Source organism: Arvicanthis niloticus, chromosome 2, assembly GCF_011762505.2.
Source record: "Arvicanthis niloticus isolate mArvNil1 chromosome 2, mArvNil1.pat.X, whole genome shotgun sequence".
Taxonomy (NCBI): Eukaryota; Metazoa; Chordata; class Mammalia; order Rodentia; family Muridae; genus Arvicanthis; species Arvicanthis niloticus.
Window position 1 is genome coordinate 78,286,260 of NC_047659.1, and position 17,565 is coordinate 78,303,824.

At 36.1% G+C, this 17,565-nt stretch overlaps 1 protein-coding gene and 1 pseudogene across 5 annotated transcripts in view; both read right to left on the reverse strand.

The window, feature by feature from the left end:
- Positions 1-17,565, reverse strand: part of Elp4 (elongator acetyltransferase complex subunit 4) — a 190,080-nt gene that overhangs the window by 170,978 nt on the left and 1,537 nt on the right. For all 5 annotated transcript variants that reach the window (XR_013108724.1, XM_076929384.1, XM_076929385.1 and 2 more), the window contains exon 2: positions 12,276-12,311. Coding sequence is in view for 4 of the 5 variants with exons in the window: in XM_076929384.1 (XP_076785499.1) it covers positions 12,276-12,311 (36 nt within the window). In the remaining variant the exon portion in view is untranslated. The remainder of the gene's footprint in view (positions 1-12,275; positions 12,312-17,565) is intronic.
- On the reverse strand, positions 7,426-10,346 carry LOC143441384 (nucleophosmin pseudogene; annotated as a pseudogene).

The window sequence follows — 17,565 nt, forward strand, 5'->3', positions numbered from 1 at the left end:
AGACCATACTGCTGCTTCTTGCAAGACTACTGTCCAATTTGCATAAATTTCTCCAAAATAATTCTCAAGAAGCTTTCCTCAAGGCACTCCTGAATACCCCAGCTGTATCAACTTCTAAAATACAAAACTGCAATTTCTCCATAGAGCTAATGGGCAACTATGACAGTGAAGGCACACTCTACAGAAGCCTAGTACCAAGTGATGTATATGTACTGAATATCTGTATTATTAATGAAGAGAGAAGTAACAATCAAAAAAATCTGTCTTGTGAATCAGCTGAAAATGATCAAGTTTGTGAAATAAATTTTGAGGTTGTTCAATAGCATTTGATTAATCTACGTAGTGAATTGTCAGAATTTTGAGCAAGTACAGTTGATGAGGTAAAATTCCAAAACAGAAATGCAATTAGGCCTGAACAAATCATCTAATTCTTAGGTTCAACTGGACATATAAACATAAGGCAACATTGTCAGACTTAGAGCTTAAAAGCCAGATACATAGATAATTGAATGGAAAAAGAGATGAGATTTAAATCTCCTTAACACCACTGTTCATTACACACACACACACACACACACACACACACACACACACAAATATATCATCAGACAATGTTAATATGGAGACTTACACAAACTAAAGCCTCTTTGGAAGAGAGTGATTGAGATAGAGAAGGGAGCTAAAAGTATGTGGAGAGAAAAATGGAATTTAGCTTGAAAAAAAAATCCAGAGACAAAGCAGACGGGCTATAATATTCATGGGCTATACTGTAGACATAGAACTATGCCCGTGCTTTATGACATAGAATAAGGCCTGGTGGATAAGAGAAACAGGCTTAACTTTTTTACCCTTACAATATGAAATTTCCAGTGATCTGCCCCATCATTCCAATTAGATTTTCCCTAAATCTACTTCTCATTATTTTATGCTTGTCTATGTTGCTAGATATCTAAATAGTGGTATCTGTCTATGGCAGTTGGGTGTTAGTGTTGCTTGTCAACTTCACATAATCTAGAATCACTTGGGAAGTGAGGATCAACTGAGGATCTATGTAAACTGGGGTGGCATATCTATGGAATATCTTCCTGATTCTGCTAACTAGGGTAGGAAGGTCAGTCCATTGTGAACAGCACCGAGAGAGGTGAAGACAGGGCAGTTTTACCAGGACAGTTTTAGAGAGACAGGCTAGATTCAGGTGAAGACAGAATGAGCCATAGAATGAAAAGGAGGCAGAAGATTAGAACATACTGCCAAAGTTAGTATGAGTATAAGCAGAGAAATTCAGGCAGAAGCTGAGAGAAGCTAGACTTGAATCAGTCAGCTTGGAAGATTACATTGAATAAAGACCAGAAGCTTCCAACTCTAGGCCTAGGGTTGGTTAGAACAGAGAAATGTTCTGGGCTTAGCACCAGCTGCGTATTCATGAAACCTGAGTATGACTCTCATCTAATCCCTCCATCAGAGGAAATAAAAGAAACTTACACCTGGAATTGGAAGCCAAAATAAGCTCTCTCTACTCTGTTTTGTGTTTGTTTGTTTGGTTATTTTACTATATCAAAGCATAATATGGGGTTACACAGATGGCTCAGAAGAGCCTACAATGAATGCTCTTACAGAGGACCCAAGTTCAATTCCCAGAACCTACATTTGGAAGCTCACAACAGTCTTCAACTGCATGCATCCCCCCCCCTCGCCCCCACCACATCATGGTTTAAGAATAATATTGGGTTTTTATTTTCTTCTGTTAATATTACAGAAGAGGAAACATGGTAAAGAAATGTTGAGGCCAGGTTTTCTAAGCAATGTCAAAATAGGTATTTTTAATCATTGTGTATTTCTAATCACCTACAATTACAAGGAACAGTTAAAGCAGTGGGTTGGAAAAAAACATGTCTTCAACTCTTGAACTCCAGTTCAGAGAAACATCCAACACTTCTGTTCTCCACAGGCACCTGAATTCATATGCACCCACACACATACATATAATTAAAAATAATAAAAATAATCTTGTCTAAAAATGAAAATGCAAGGAGGGCAGAAATAGTATAGAGAATGGGGCCATTGCTGTGTAACTTTGGGAACTGTTTTTAAAAGGAAATGTAGAAGACTTTAGAATTTTGGGCTAGAAAACCATTGAATGCTATGAGCAGAATTCAGTTGTCTGTTCTTAGAGGGCTTGAAAGATAAGAATGCTGAGAGGTAGCCCGAGCACCCAGCAGATCCTGGGAGGTAGCCCTGCATCCAATCTCTCAGAACCCAGAGGAAGAGGGTCTCCCAGGAGCTTTAACACAGGTAGTATCTTAGTTAAGAAGACAGCAACACCAGCCTCAAAAAGGGGGTAACTGGGACCCACTGGGACCCAGGAATTCACTCCTGGCCTAGAGCACTGGTTCCTTCCGTTCTAGGCCTGAGCACTGAACAGATCTTGGGCCCCAGCTCTTACCCCAGTAGCAACACCCACCTCACACAGTTTTGACACAACTAAGATTATAGGAAAGATATGCTCCAGTCAGACAGGGCAGGTAGCACTAAGGAGATCCAGATGGTGAAAGGCAAGCTCAAGAACATAAGCATCAGCAACCCAGGGTACTTGGCATCATCAGAACCTAGTTCTTCCATACTAGAAAGCCCTGAATTCCCCATATCACCAGGAAAGCAAGAGTTAGATCTAAAATCACTTCTAATGATGATGGTGACGATGATAGAGGACTTTAAGAAGGTCATAAACAATACTCTCAAAGAAACTGAGGAGAACACAGGTAAACAGGTAGAAGCCCTTAAAGAGGAAACATGAAAATCCCGTAAAGAATTACAAGTGAACACAACCAAACAGGTGAAGGAATTGAACAAAACCATCCAGGACATGAAAACGGAAGTAGAAACAATAAAGAAATCACAAAGGGAGACTACTCTGGAGATAGAAAACCTAAGAAAGAAATCAGGAGTCATAGACACAAGCATCACCAACAGAATACAAGAGATAGAAGAGAGAATATCAGGTGCAGAAGATACCATAGAAAATATTGACACAACTGTTAAAGAAAACACAAAATGCAAAAAGTTCTTAACACAAAACATCCAGGAAATCCAGGACACAATAAGAAGACCAAATATAAGGATAATAGGTATAGAAGAGAGTGAAGATTCCCAACTTAAAGGGCCAATAAATATCTTCAACAAAATTATAGAAGAAAACTTCCCTAACCTAAAAAAAGAAATGCCCATAAACATACAAGAAGCCTACAGAACTCCAAATAGACTAGACCAGAAAAGAAATACCTCCCATCACATAATAATCAAAACACCAAACGCACAAAACAAAGAAAGAATATTAAATGCAGCAAGGAAAAAAGGCCAAGTAACATATATAAAGGCAGACCCATCAGAATTAAACCAGACTTCTCAGATACTATAAAAGACAGAAGATCCTGGACAGATGTCATACAGACCCTAAGAGAACACAAATGCCAGCCCAGGCTACTATACCCAGCAAAACTCTCAATTACCATAGGTGGAGAAACCAAGATATTCCATGACAAAACCAAATTTACACAATATCTTCCCACAAATCCAGCACTACAAAGGATAATAGTGGGAAAGCTCCAATACAAGGAGGGAAATTGTACCCTAGAAAGAACAAGAAAGTAATCCCCTTCCAACAAATTCAAAAGAAGATAGCCACAAGACTATAACTGGGTTATCAGTGAACATTTGTGTAGATAAGCCCAGACAATATTTTATTTTCTATTCTAACACCTATGGTAAATTGTTGGTTCCCTTTTCATTGACCTTTGATAAATTGTTTTATAACCTCCTGAAATGTGCTCTGAGTAAAAGTCTGGTCATTTGTCTAGGAACAATTAACTGATGTTGTCTGAGAGACTGACTAAATTCTTATTACAGTTTCTGACTAAAAGCAAAAGGCCTAGTAACAGTCTCATTATAAAAGAGCTTAATAATCATGGATATGATTTTAAAAATTTTTATAAGATCATCATTAATAGTTAAAAAGTCATTATATAACATCACCACAAGATTGTACATTTTTATAGATCTATGTTTGATAATAATAGCCTGAGACAACAATTTGACATCTTTAGAGAGGATATGGTCAATTTACAAAATTTGTTTTTAGAGTCTGCAATTTTTTCATAATAGTATTAATACTTGAGGACTTATACCTGATCAATTATGATAAGTGGATGTAACTCATGTTTTATTTAAAAAATTAAAATATGTATATGTGATTTGACACCTTTTCAGGCTTTCTAGTTACAATTACTTTAACAAGAGAAACAATTAAAAATATAATTAGTTATTGCCTATAGTATCTTTTATGCTAGGTGTTCCATATCAGATTAAGATAAACAAAACTGACTCTTACAGTCAGACATTTTAGATGTTTAGTTAACAATTTATTATTACCCATATTACTGGAATTCCTTATAATCCTCAAAGACAAGATATTACAAAACAGATATTATAAAACTTTAAAATAATATCTTAATAACTCTCTGAGTATGGGTGGAGCAGCTACTGCCCTGGTTTTACAAGAACTCTGAAAAATTGGCTTTTAAAACAGAAGAGGGGGGACTATACTCCCAGAAGAAGTCTCCCAGAAATATTCTCTAACATGCCTTGTTCATTTTTAATTTTCTAAATCTAAAAGCTCATGACAATGCTGCTGCTGATTGCCTTTGGCATGCTGAGACCAATAAAAACTATGCCACAGTTCTGTGGAAGGACCCACTTACCTTTAAATAGAATGGCCCAGACCCAGTTCTCATATGGGGCCAAGGATTGATATGCCTGTTTGATGTCAAAGAAGGCACAGCTAAATGGCTGCCAAAAAGATTAATGAAATAAATAGATACCCCCACAAAGCCAGGCCCAATTATAGATAAGTTGAATAACAATTGACATCCAGAGAAGAGAAATCTCCCTGAGAATTTCCTTCTTTTTCCTTTCCAGGTAAAAATGAACCACCCGTGGTGTTTGCTGTTGGAAGTTCTAATCCTGATGCTGGCTTCAGGACTTACACTTACTCAAACTTTTGATGTGCCATTGACAAGTACATCAAACAGCTAGAGACTGACATCACTAATCTGAAGAAATCCCTCGTTTCACTGTCTGAAGTGATCTCCAAAAATTACAAAGGACTTTATTGGACTTGATTTAATTTTTTACAATAGAAAAAACTGTGTACAGTTCTAGACTATGTATAGCCCTTAAAGAAGAATGTTGCTTTTACATAGACAAGACAGGGATAGTTAAAGAGAACACGAAAGAGGGCAGAGAAGGCCTTGAGAAAAGTCAGAGAGAGAGAGAGAGAGAGAGAGAGAGAGAGAGAGAGAGAGAGAGAGAGAGATTGAGAGAGGAGAGCTGGTACAAGAATTGGTTTTCAACCCCTTCATGATTGTCAACCCTACTTCCTTCCATTTTGGGACCATTATTTGGGCTATTTTTGCTTATTTCTTTTGGTCTCTGGGCCTTAAATAGGCTGACTAACTTTGTGAAACAACAGATAGATAATTTTGACAGCAAAACCTATTCAGATACATTATCATTAAGTTGGCTATGGAAGACCATGAGACTCAAGACGAGATTGTTACTCTATTCAGGATGTTCCCAAAACCCATCTCCACCCAACCTAAAAGAGGGAACTTCCACCCCTAGACAAACAGAGAGGGACCACCCAGAATCCCCTCTGACTCGAGATTCAAATCATTGCTTAGGCTACGAGGCTAAGCACTGCAAGAGAATATAAATTAAAATTAAAAATATCCTTTGGGTTCCCTGAGGGACAAACCTGACTGCATAGGGGTTGATGTCAAAAGTATCCCTTCTCCAGGAAAAAGACATCGGATTGGTATGGTCCTTATGCCTCACTGAACAATGAAAGGAGGACCAGAGCCATTACAATGTCCCCTTTAATTACTGGAGGTCAAGCCTCTATCCCTGCCTTTACAAGACTGGAATCACCAAGGTCCTGTGTTTTGCCTCATTTTAGGCCCACATCAAAGGAGTTAGCTGACCAAGTGCTAAACGCACTGAAATTATGAGCTAGAGTAAAGCTTTCTTCCTAATTAGTTGATTTTCTCAGTTGTTGAATCAAGTTTGTATTACAAAATTTACCTTTGGTGGTTTACTCCCTCATAGTATTGCCTTTCATACATTCCTATTTAGCTATTTTGCAATATTCTGAAGGCATCGACTTTTTCAGAGTTTTGGCTGTAACACTCACTAGTTCTAGTTTCCATAGTTACACTTTATTTGAAACTATAAATACACTGCTTTGAAAAGACACATGTACATGTCACACGTACAACTGCCTTTATAAGTAAAGAATAATCCAGTTGATGAGAAAATGGTTTATCAATTCACAAAAGAGACAGGAGAAGGCTCAGAGGATAGAGTACCAGCCACATACACAGGAAGATCTGAGTTGGGATCCTTGGCACCATACAAAAAAGCCAGTTGTAATGATATTCACCTGTAACCCTAGTCCTGGCTGTGGAACAGCAGTCACTGGTCAGGGACATAACTAACTGGTGAGCTTCAAATACAGTGAAGAAACAGTATCTCAAAATGTAATGTGGAGAGGAACCAAAGAGACAGCTCAGAGGTTAAAGTACTTGCTCTTCATTCCAGAGGTGAATTACCAAAACACAACCATCTGCAATTCCAGTTAAAAGGACTCTCACACCCTTTTCTGGTTTCCTCAAGCACTGCATGCACATGGTGCACCACAGATATACATGCAGGCAAACAGCCCTACACATAAAGCTACACAAAAGTGCATTAAAAATAACATTGAGGATAATCAAATTAGACACCTGAAATAGACCTCCACAATCACCCTGGGGGTATACATACACACATGCCCATTTGCACTTACATGGATGTGCGTAAATAACTACAATACACTTGTACTGGCTGGCCCCAAACTCAGAGATTCACCTGCCTCAGCTTCCAGAGTGATGGGTTATAAGGTATATGCCACAAGGACTGATATTTTACCATTTTAAATGAAAATGTTCTGCTATAATAGAGAAATACTGACCATATAAAATATAAATTTTTACCAATCTGTAACTGTGTCTTCACTGTATACTCAGTAAGATCTTTTACATTTAGAATTTCAAAACCTCAGTTTAGAAAAACAAACATACACAGGTGTTTCTTCATTCCTCAAAGGGATATAACTCCTATCCCACTGTTTATGGCTATTAAATAAGGCATTCAAGAAAGCCACAGGACAGTATCTAGGCTAGCATCTGTAGTCTTCTAGAACTTGGACTATGTTGATCTAGACTCTTCTGCTGTTTAAAGTTTCTACCTAGAAACCAGATGTTTGTTATTCTGGTAGGTTTTCCTTTATTTGTGACTTGTGGTTTGGGGTTTTGTTTGTTTGTTTGTTTTGTGGGGTTTTTTTTTTTCTTTTTTTTGGTCTTGACGCTTTCAATAGCTTCTTTTTTTAAGCAAATAGAAACAGTGCTACTTTATTAAAATACTGAGCTTATTTCACATGTATATTTGTCTCCCTACCATTTCCACATCTGACCACCACTATTACTATGTCCTATAATAACATTCCATACATACTTAAAACCAAGTAAAGGGTGGAGTTCCATCCTTGAAAACTAAGCAGGCATTTTAGACAACACATTTTTGGCAATTGAACCTGAACATTTATCAAACACAGTAGGGAAAGTTCTCACTTTGCATTATTAAAAAGACAGCCAGAAATCAACTGTTACAGAAATAAAGTTACTTCAAACTGTTTAAACCATTTTCTTAAAGAGACTTCCTCCACTGCCAGAAATCTTTAATAGCCTCCTGGTCAGTCATCCAGAAACAATTCTTCACATGAACTTGGCTTCCACTTTGGGAAGAGAACCACCTTTTTCTATACTTGCTTGCATTTTTGCCTTAATGTCTTCTACAGAACTAGGTCCTTTTGGTGTCTTAGGAGTTTTTTTCTGTTTTTTGAAGGACTCTTGACCTTTTGATCTTGGTGTTGATGGTTTTAAGTCTTTTCCATTTTGGTTTGATTTTTATGCATTTTTGGCAGAGGAGTATCTCATACAGATTTCTTCACTGGAACCTTTTCTTCAGTTTTCTCTTCATCAAAATCATTATCATCATCATCATCTTCTTCATCATTGTCCTCCTCATCTTCATCAAGTTTTACTTTTTTTCTCTGTAACCTTGTTACCACCTCCAGGAGCAGATCACTTCCAGACATGCCCAAGAGTTTTACATCCTCCTCATCTTCATCTTCTGACTCTGCATCTTTCTCTGCAGCTACTAGGTGCTGTCCACTAATGTGCACAGGCTCTGAACCACACTTCAACCTTAAGACCACAGGTGGTGTAATTTCGAAGCCCCAAGGGAAACTGTTGGTTATACAGACATTTTCAAAGTTGCCAGTGTTACTTTATTGGACTGACTTCATAGTTCATTGCTTCTACCTCTACGATGTGTAATTAATCTTTTGCCCCTGCCCCTAAACTGACCGTTCTCAATGATAACTTGTGCTCATTTTCACCATTATTCACTTTAAAGTGATAGTCTTTGTCAGCCTTTAGTTCACAACCTGTAAAACAAAAAAGAAAGCAAACCAAAAAGGTAGTTCTGAGGCTTGAGAGGGCTCATGCCCATGTCCATCTAGTCTTCCATGAGGTGAAGGAGCACACTTCGGTGTGGGAGATGCCGGATGGAAAACAACTGCCTGCTGTTCCACAGAACAGACACACAGGACGAAATCACACCAAGGACTCAATAGCCTCTTTTTGTTCTGTATATTCACTGTTTTTTTTTTTTTTTTTTTTTTTTTTTTTTTTTTTTTAATAATAACATGCTGCAAAAAGTTTCTTTTCTGGTCCTGTCTATTTGGTGTTCTATGTGCTTTTTGTATCTCTATATGTATGTCATCCCTTAATGTGGAGTTTTCCCTATGATACTACTGAAGATCTGGTCTTTGCTAACAACCTGGGATACTTTATCTTCTATATCTATAATTCAAAGACTTGCTGTCTCAAAGCTCCTGCATGTCCCTTCCTTCCATATCTATCTATCTATCTATCTATCTATCTATCTATCTATCTATCTATCTATCTATTTTTCTATATTCTTTACATGTGTTACCAAGTTCCTATACTTTATCTTCAAATCCTGATCATCTATTTTCTACTTGACCCAACACCCACAAACTAATATAGGGTATTGCTATTAGTCTTAGTTGCCTACTACAAGTTATCATATTGCTGAAGATGGCACAGTTTCTGCATCAGACTTAGAGGAGTCACCCTCTTCCTCCCTGAAGATTGGCTCTCCTACTGTTTCCTAATAACCAAACTGCCAAGGGAGAAAAGCAACCAAGAGTCTTATCCAGCTGCAGAGTCTACAAAACACAACAATGACCAGTCCAGCAAAATATCCATAAGGGTACAAACAGTGGCACTTCCATCTTGGGAGTATCTGTCCAACATCTGTCTAATTGGACTTAAGGCCTGCGTAGTAGGAGGGAATTCATTTCTGAGGTAGTAAATTTAACCATCTAGCCATGTTTGGTGAGGTCATGGATCCTAGAGGAGAACCTACAACCGCCAGGCTCCTAAATCATTATAATTTCTAACTGTATTCTAAATATATTTTAAATTTTTGTTTATTTTATGTGTGTTTAGCCTACATATATGTCAGTGTAGCACTTGCATAGTCAACAGATGTTTGTGGGCCACTGTGTGGGGGTTAGGAATAGAACTTGGGTCTTCTGAAAGAATCATAAGTGCTCTTAACAGCCATGCCATCTTTCTAGTCCCTAAGTACTTATTTTTATACCTAGAGATAAGTATATCTCTTATCCCTGATCAAAGAAGTTTCTTTTTGGAGCAAAGAGAGACTACTACACAAACTCACAATTGCTCAAATACAGAGAGCTACTGACCATGGTTGACAACCAACCTCAAGTAATGCATCTATACCATAACCCCTACACTTAAAGAACAGAGAACACTGTAAAAGAAAAGGTGGTAAGACCGGGAGAAACAAGAGACCATTACATCTGCTACAGCCTCAAAATATAGAATCTTCTGTGTCTGACAGAGAAGTTGCATCCATGTAGTTTCAACAATATGGTTTCCTAAACAAGACCAGCCAGTTGACATGCCAATGTCGATAAGTGAAATTTTACAACTCTCCACTCCTAGATTGAAGAGCTATAGGCAATCAATAGCTGCTAAGAGATGGAGATTCAGTCTTCTTTAGAGGTAAGCCCCTTGATGGGTAATCTAATTCCAAATGATCAACTCTAAACACACATTCACACACACACACACACACACACACACACACACACACACCCATACACATATTTGCACATGCTCAAACACTAAATAGACTTAGTAGAATATGTGTGTATGTGTTTAGAGCATATACAGGTTTGTATATGCTTGGTTGAGGGAGTGGCACTATTAGGAGGTGTGGCCTTGTTGGATTAGCTGTGTCACTGTGGGCATGGGCTTTGATACCCTCATCCTAGCTGCCTTCAGATGAAGATGTAGAACTCTCAGCTCTTCCTATACCATGCCTATCTGGACTCTGAGATACTCCCACGTTGATGATAATGGACTGATCTTTTGAACCTATAAGCCAGCCCCAATTAAACGCCCTTATGAGAGTTGTCTTGGTCATGGTGTCTTGTTCACAGCACTAAAACCCTAACTAAGTCTCCCTCTTCCTCTCTCTCTCGTCATATGAATATACATATATGAAAATATATGTGTGTGTATAACAATTATTGAAGCCATGAATTTGAGAGATGTAGACACAAGAGGAGCTGAATAGGATAGAGGGAGAAGTGAGCATGAGGTATACAAAATACTTATGTATGAAATTTTCAAAAGTAATAAAACAATTAAAAATTACAAATGTATCACTCAAAAACCAAATTTATATATCTAGATTTAGAGCAAAATTCTAATACTATCTATGTGAAATCAGAATTTACTCTGTCCCACAAATCTCATTTTATGAATGAAATACAGATAATACAAATTTAACAGTTTATAAAGTGATCATGTTAAGTAAAGAAAGAAGCATATATAAAGCACTTTACATAATACATGACCTGCAGCAAGACCCAAATGATGGACAGCTCTCCAACTATTATCATTATCCTTCAGTGATTAAGCAGAGATAGGTAATGAGATGCTATAGATAACTTTGAATTTTCCAGGGAGTTAGTTTCACTAGATAAATGCTATATGTATATAAAAATTTAAGGACCATCACTTTGTATTATAATCCTTCTAGGAGAAAATCTTCCAAAAACATTTGCAACAATCCTTTGGTGTGTTAAAAAAATCTATTAACACAAACTTATTTTTATTGGTGCCTGGTATTAATAAATGTCTAGATCATCATATTTTATAGCCTCAGTTTCCTGACTATAAGTCTTATTAAACGTGAACTCTTCTATCAGTTTTAGGCAGTGAAAGAGAAATGTCACCCAATGAGGTATATCAAGAAGACATGGAGAGAACAAGGGGTCACCCTATCGTTCACAGCCAGGTAACCAATGATTCCCATTTAGGTTAGGGAAAATCTGAGGCATTAAAACAGATACTTTCAATTTTAATGGGGTCATGCAAAAAAGTAGGTTGGCCGATTCAAGACTAAACTATAAACAGTAGATATGTTGCAAGTAAACAGGTTAAACACATATAAGAGTGTTTTCACTGTGGAATACATGCGGCTTACTGTAATTTGAAGACTGTTCTATGCTGAAATATGCCATATAGGGCTGTATATTTTAATAAGAACTATAATCATTTACAAATGAACAAAAATGCCCTACTTCGCCATTTTTCATTCAAGAAAACAAAACAAAATCTGTGAAATGCATTACACATCTATACACTCATATACAGTACACACATTAATTCTTCGATTTCTCAAAATCAATCACTAAAATTCATCTTTTAATACTAAATTTTATTTTTTCAAAAAAAGCAATTTACCTTTTACTTTAAATTAAATTTAAAATAAAGTAGAGTGAAGAGTAAATATTTTCAAATTTTAGGAGCTACATTTTCAGATATATTTGCCCGTCTCAATTTTGAATTAAAAAAGTATAGGACAAGTTCTAATCTGACTTTACATCTGTGGAGAGCTTACCATTTAAATATTCAGTTTCAGAGTGAGAAACTCATAAAACCAATAAGAACAAACAGATATGGTTAGAAGGATTAAAACATGTATTTTATACTAACCAATCAGAAGAAGTGTTCCAACAGCTAAACCTCCACCTGAAAATGACACATGAGAAAAAAATTAGTCACTAACTTTTTGGATTAGATTTCACCAAGAAGAGGTATCTCAATAACATTAGCAAGTGCTGCTGTGAACAAATATTTGAATTATTTTTGCAATACTTTGCTCCATGGCTTATTGATATAATTACATTAGCATAGTTACTTACTGTACATCATATTTACTTTCATATGTTACAGTGTCTTCCTCTCTTCTGACATAACAAGAAGGCACTCAATACAGCTGTGGTTAAACACTGCAATGTTATATTTAACACTTGTTAGTCAATTAACTCAATAGCCAAGACCATGTGTACAGTGAATGCTAAAAGCTCTACATTCAAATTGAGTAAATCTCATAGAAACTAAAAATTCTATTTTTTAGAAAAATTATATCCAAAGTCTAGAAATTCTTGAACATAAAATTAATTTTTTAATTCACATAAAAAGGAAAAAATAAAAAATACATTTTCATTAATATTAGAATGTGTTCTGTTAAGTATTTGGACTAGGCTAATATCATGAATATATAATTCAAATGGTGAGTCATTAAAATTAACTTTTAAGATACTGGAACTATGCTCAAGAGGTAAGAGAGTCCATTATGAAGACCTTGCTGTTCATCTCATTTGTAAGAGTATTAATACTTGGAATTAGTGTCTCAAAAACTAACAAATATAGTTTAAAAAACACATGTAAAGAATGACTACAAGTGTATTTGTTACATTATTTTAAAAGTATTCAAAGCTGTTAGACAGTTGAAGACAGTGTTCTTGGTAAGGTTTGTTTGTATGAGCACAAAATCATAAAACATTTTGAAGACCAATAAAAATCTCTTTCCCAAAATATTTTGTAATGGCAAACACCATGTGAAAAATTTTAATATGAAAAGATTCCTTAATACTATTTTCCCCCTGCACAAAAAGCATAGTTGTTATGTCAAATAATCTAAATCTATTAACATGTTCCCAGAACATGAAAAGCATGTGGTATAAACTAATTCATGGTGATAACTGAAATACTTTGAAATCTACAACAGTTCAAAATCAATAGTGACAGCCATTTGTGAGTTCACACCTATGTGTGTTGTGAGGCATGTGTAGTCCAGGCTGGCTTCAATTTACTAAGTAGCTGAGAAGGAGGCTTCAACTCCAGACCCTCTTGTTTCTATCTTCCAAGCACCAAAGTTGAGGAGTTTTAGATGGATTAGACTAATTCTTTAAGTTTGAGTTACATAAAGTCTACTGGTAACTTACATTTAATATCCTATCTTCCTTTATATGGAAAAAAAACTTTTAATGCTTTAATGGTCACTCTGTTCATGTGTAATATGATAAAATTATACTGTGGTGTCCAAGCCAGAGTTATTGCCATAAAATGGCTGGCTGATTTTCCTAGTCTCCCTCTCTAATCTTCACTTTCATAGGTAACTTCCAGTGGAAGTTAAGGGTAAAGGATTTATAAGTTTGAGATATGATCTCACTTTTTAGCCCAAGGTGGGCTGGAACTCACAAAACATTTTTGTCTCAGCCTACTGAGCACTGAGATTACAAGCATAATCTACCATGTGTGACTAATTTTCTCCCTGTCTTTTTTAAGGTTCATGGTGGGATGGGTTGGTATAGTATGTAAAACACAGCATTCTCAGTAAGAGATGATTTTGCTATTTCTGCAATTATTTCCATAGAAGACACACCGCTCTGTGTGTATTATTACTTGGTAAGTCATGATGACTTTAGCAGTAACAATGAATGAGGAATTAGCTAAGCTAAGCTTCATACACATCTGATAAGGGAGGAATGTTGTTTTCTGGAAAAATAATTCAAACAATGCTCTTTTTCTGCTAATTCAGGAAAACAGGAAAATGTCACCCAAATATTATAAATCTTATCTTTATGAAAATCCCAATTGTTGGAAACTTTGAACAGTCCTAAAGATACTATCAATAGGGATAAACTAAATGACTTTTGACAGGCAAGTTAATATCTTATTAGGACTTCTCTTACAATAATGCAAGATTTTTCTTTTTCCTAATGAGCTTCAATGTGTAATCCATTATAGCTTTAGACTTGTGCTAATAACAGGGGTTCTGTAGGAGTCTACAATAAAGCTTAAGCTGTGACTGCATTAAAATTCTCTTGCAAATTTTATGTGACAATACCTCTACTGGGAAGATGGGTTTTATAGCTTTAAGAGCCTAGGATCTGGTGTGGTCTATGACCTAGACTGCAGAGAGGTTACCTGGCTAGAAAATGATGATGTAGATAAAGCTACACTGTGGTGCCCTAGCCAGAGTTATTACTATGAAAAGGTTGGGTTTTGTTTTTGTTTTTTTTGTTTTGTTTTGTTTTTTGTTTTTTTTTTTTTTTTTTTGACTGAGAAGCAAGGTTCAACATAAGGTCTAGGGGGGAAGAGTTTAGGATAAGCATAATAGTCTGAAGTGGCCCAGCTCTACAGTTAGCACAGATTACCAGGCTATTAACAACATCCACTCACAGCCTTAGAGGTGAGAAACTGGTATACATATCCCTTCCTTGAAGAGATGTTCAAACAAGTCTACATGTTTAGCATTCTTGGTTTCTCTAACGCCTATCTGTGAGCAGGAGAATCTTGTGACCCCCTACAGGGCTCATTGTGAAGATCTGTCCATAAGCAATAAGCTTACTGGTCATATTGTTGTTATTACTATTATTTTGAGACAAGGTTTCGTTGTATAGCCCTGGCTGTCCTAGTACTAGCACTGTAGACCAGGTGGGGCCTCAAACTCACAGAGATCTACCAATCTCTGCCTCCTGAGTGCTGGGATAAAAGACATGTTCCACTATCACCTGGCATAAACTTAAAGTTTTAAAATAAAGCTTTTGCTGGGCATGGTTCTAATCCCCACACTTGGGAGGCTGAGGCAGAAGGACTGCCAGAAGTTTAAAGTCAGCCTGGGCTAGTTAAGGAGACAAAAACCTCACAATCTTTTTTCAAAATACCCTGCTGTAAAATATTTGTATATATCTTTCTTGATACACTAAAGTTGTAGATGGACTTTAACCCAAAGCTTGAGTCAATATATAGTCATGACTCGTCCAAAATAAATAGATAGACAGATCGATAGATAGATGAAGTATCCTTAACTATCAAATTAATAGTGTCTATCAAATTAGACTGTTGGGATATTGTTAATGTGCTTATGTCTTAAGTTATCCAGTATTCTGGCCTAAGACAATTGCTGACTGGGCAAATATGAAAACCAGAGCTATGAATGGGATAATGGTTCTGGAGATTAAATCATATGAAACAGCTTTACATAATAATAGAAAGAAGATATATTTTCTTTAGTTATATAGCTACCTAAAATAGAATAAAAATTGCCAAATATACAGCCCAAGGTTAATGTATATCATTTCTTACTACAAATGACAATGTACTCACCAAGCCAATTGTATTTATTACTTAATATCAGTTTGGAAATCAGTGGCTACTGCAAGCTTCTCCATAGAACTTTTGTTTGACTTTATTTAGCACAAACTTCACCTACTGTTCCCTTGCCTACACAAACTGAATAACAGGATATTCAGTTTTGAACAGGATAGGGGTTAATGAGCCAGATCTTCGAAGCCATACTTCCTTCCAGAACCTCTCAAGACTGCCTAGAATTTTTCCTTGGAAATTCCTTAAGTATCTATCTAGCCAAGTTCTTTCCCTTTTCTAAAATGTATGTTATTTACCTATAGTATCCTCAAATAACAACATAAATGCCGTAAAAGAGACCAAGTTGAAAGCCTAGATTATTGGTCTAGATACCTAGCTCTGTGGTTAAAAGCACTTGCTGCTTTTGTAGAAGATCCAAATTCGATTCCTAGAACCTACACCTGTAACTCCAGTTCCAGGAGATCCTATGGTCTCTTCTGGCCTCTGGGGACACCTGTACGCATGCACAGGTTCGCACACATCCATAATGAAGTCCCCTAGACTCAGAAACTCTAAACAAAAACTTGTAAAATTTAAATATTGCCAACTTGGGGAATACATATGAAAATCTAATGATAAAATAACTGAATTGTGTTCTTTAAAATGGTGAAAAGAGGAGTTTACAAATTTGTAAGATATTTTGACATAAGCAACAGGGGTAATGAACTATCAAATATCTAACATTCAATCAGTCTATATGATGGGTTTCAAATATATTGGCAATTATGTTTAAAATTACCCCGATGTCAGGTGGCAGCAGTAAAGTTTCACTGTACCACACAGTGGGTATAATGCAACATTACTTGTCATTCGGCCACAATGTCACAACATTCTTAATATCCCACTATCTTTACATTTTATCACAATAGGGTCAAACAAGGCTTGCCATAATCTGAATCAAATAACTTTTCAAAATAACAACTCAGGTTATGAGATACTTGTGGTTATCTGAATACACATAAGCAACAGATGCTTCACTTCCAAACATTTTAATGAAAAACAAATGTAATTTTTTTGCTTCAGAAGACATACAGGACAGGAAATTAAGTTACAAAACTGTCATTAAGAAGTTAACAAGTGAAATACATCTGCGTATATTTATTGTAATATAGCAACTCCTATTATTGCAACTGTCTGAATTTCTATATACTTTGCAAATCAACTGCAATCATGCAAAATATACAACATTTCAGCAATGCTACTATTTTAATTTCTTAGTGAGCACTAATTTTTACCATGTTTGATTCAAATACTAAAACCTTCCACTGGTTAAGCATTTCTGCAAATTTCACAATGAATGTTCAAGTATATGTCTCCATAGAAACACAGATGAAAAGGTGCCCCTCAGTTCTTTTTGGCAGGTGTGAAGAGACTATAGTTAAATATTTAATCTTAAATTCAGTAAACTATCAAAACTCCCTGAAAATAGTTCTTGAAAACCAGCAAAAGCTGTGGTGTAAGTGCTGAAATGATTAAATCTGAAGCTAAAGATGAGCTTGGATGGTCTGGAGTTTTGCAACTACTCATACCATTAAATTTCTGAATCAAATTTTAGAGCTCAAATGCCAAACTCCACTTTTCATACTTCACTATTTCTCGTTTCGGCTTTCTTCTTCTTTTAATCAAGATCTTATCAAGAACTTACTGAGTGTCAGGGTCTGGTCTAAGCACATTTTGCTATTTTAATGAGGAAATGAAGGTACAATATTGGAAATCAGTCTTTTTGTTTGAAGAGTTTGATTACTATCAACTGAATAAAGGCACCTATCTCCATTTCATTAAAAATATA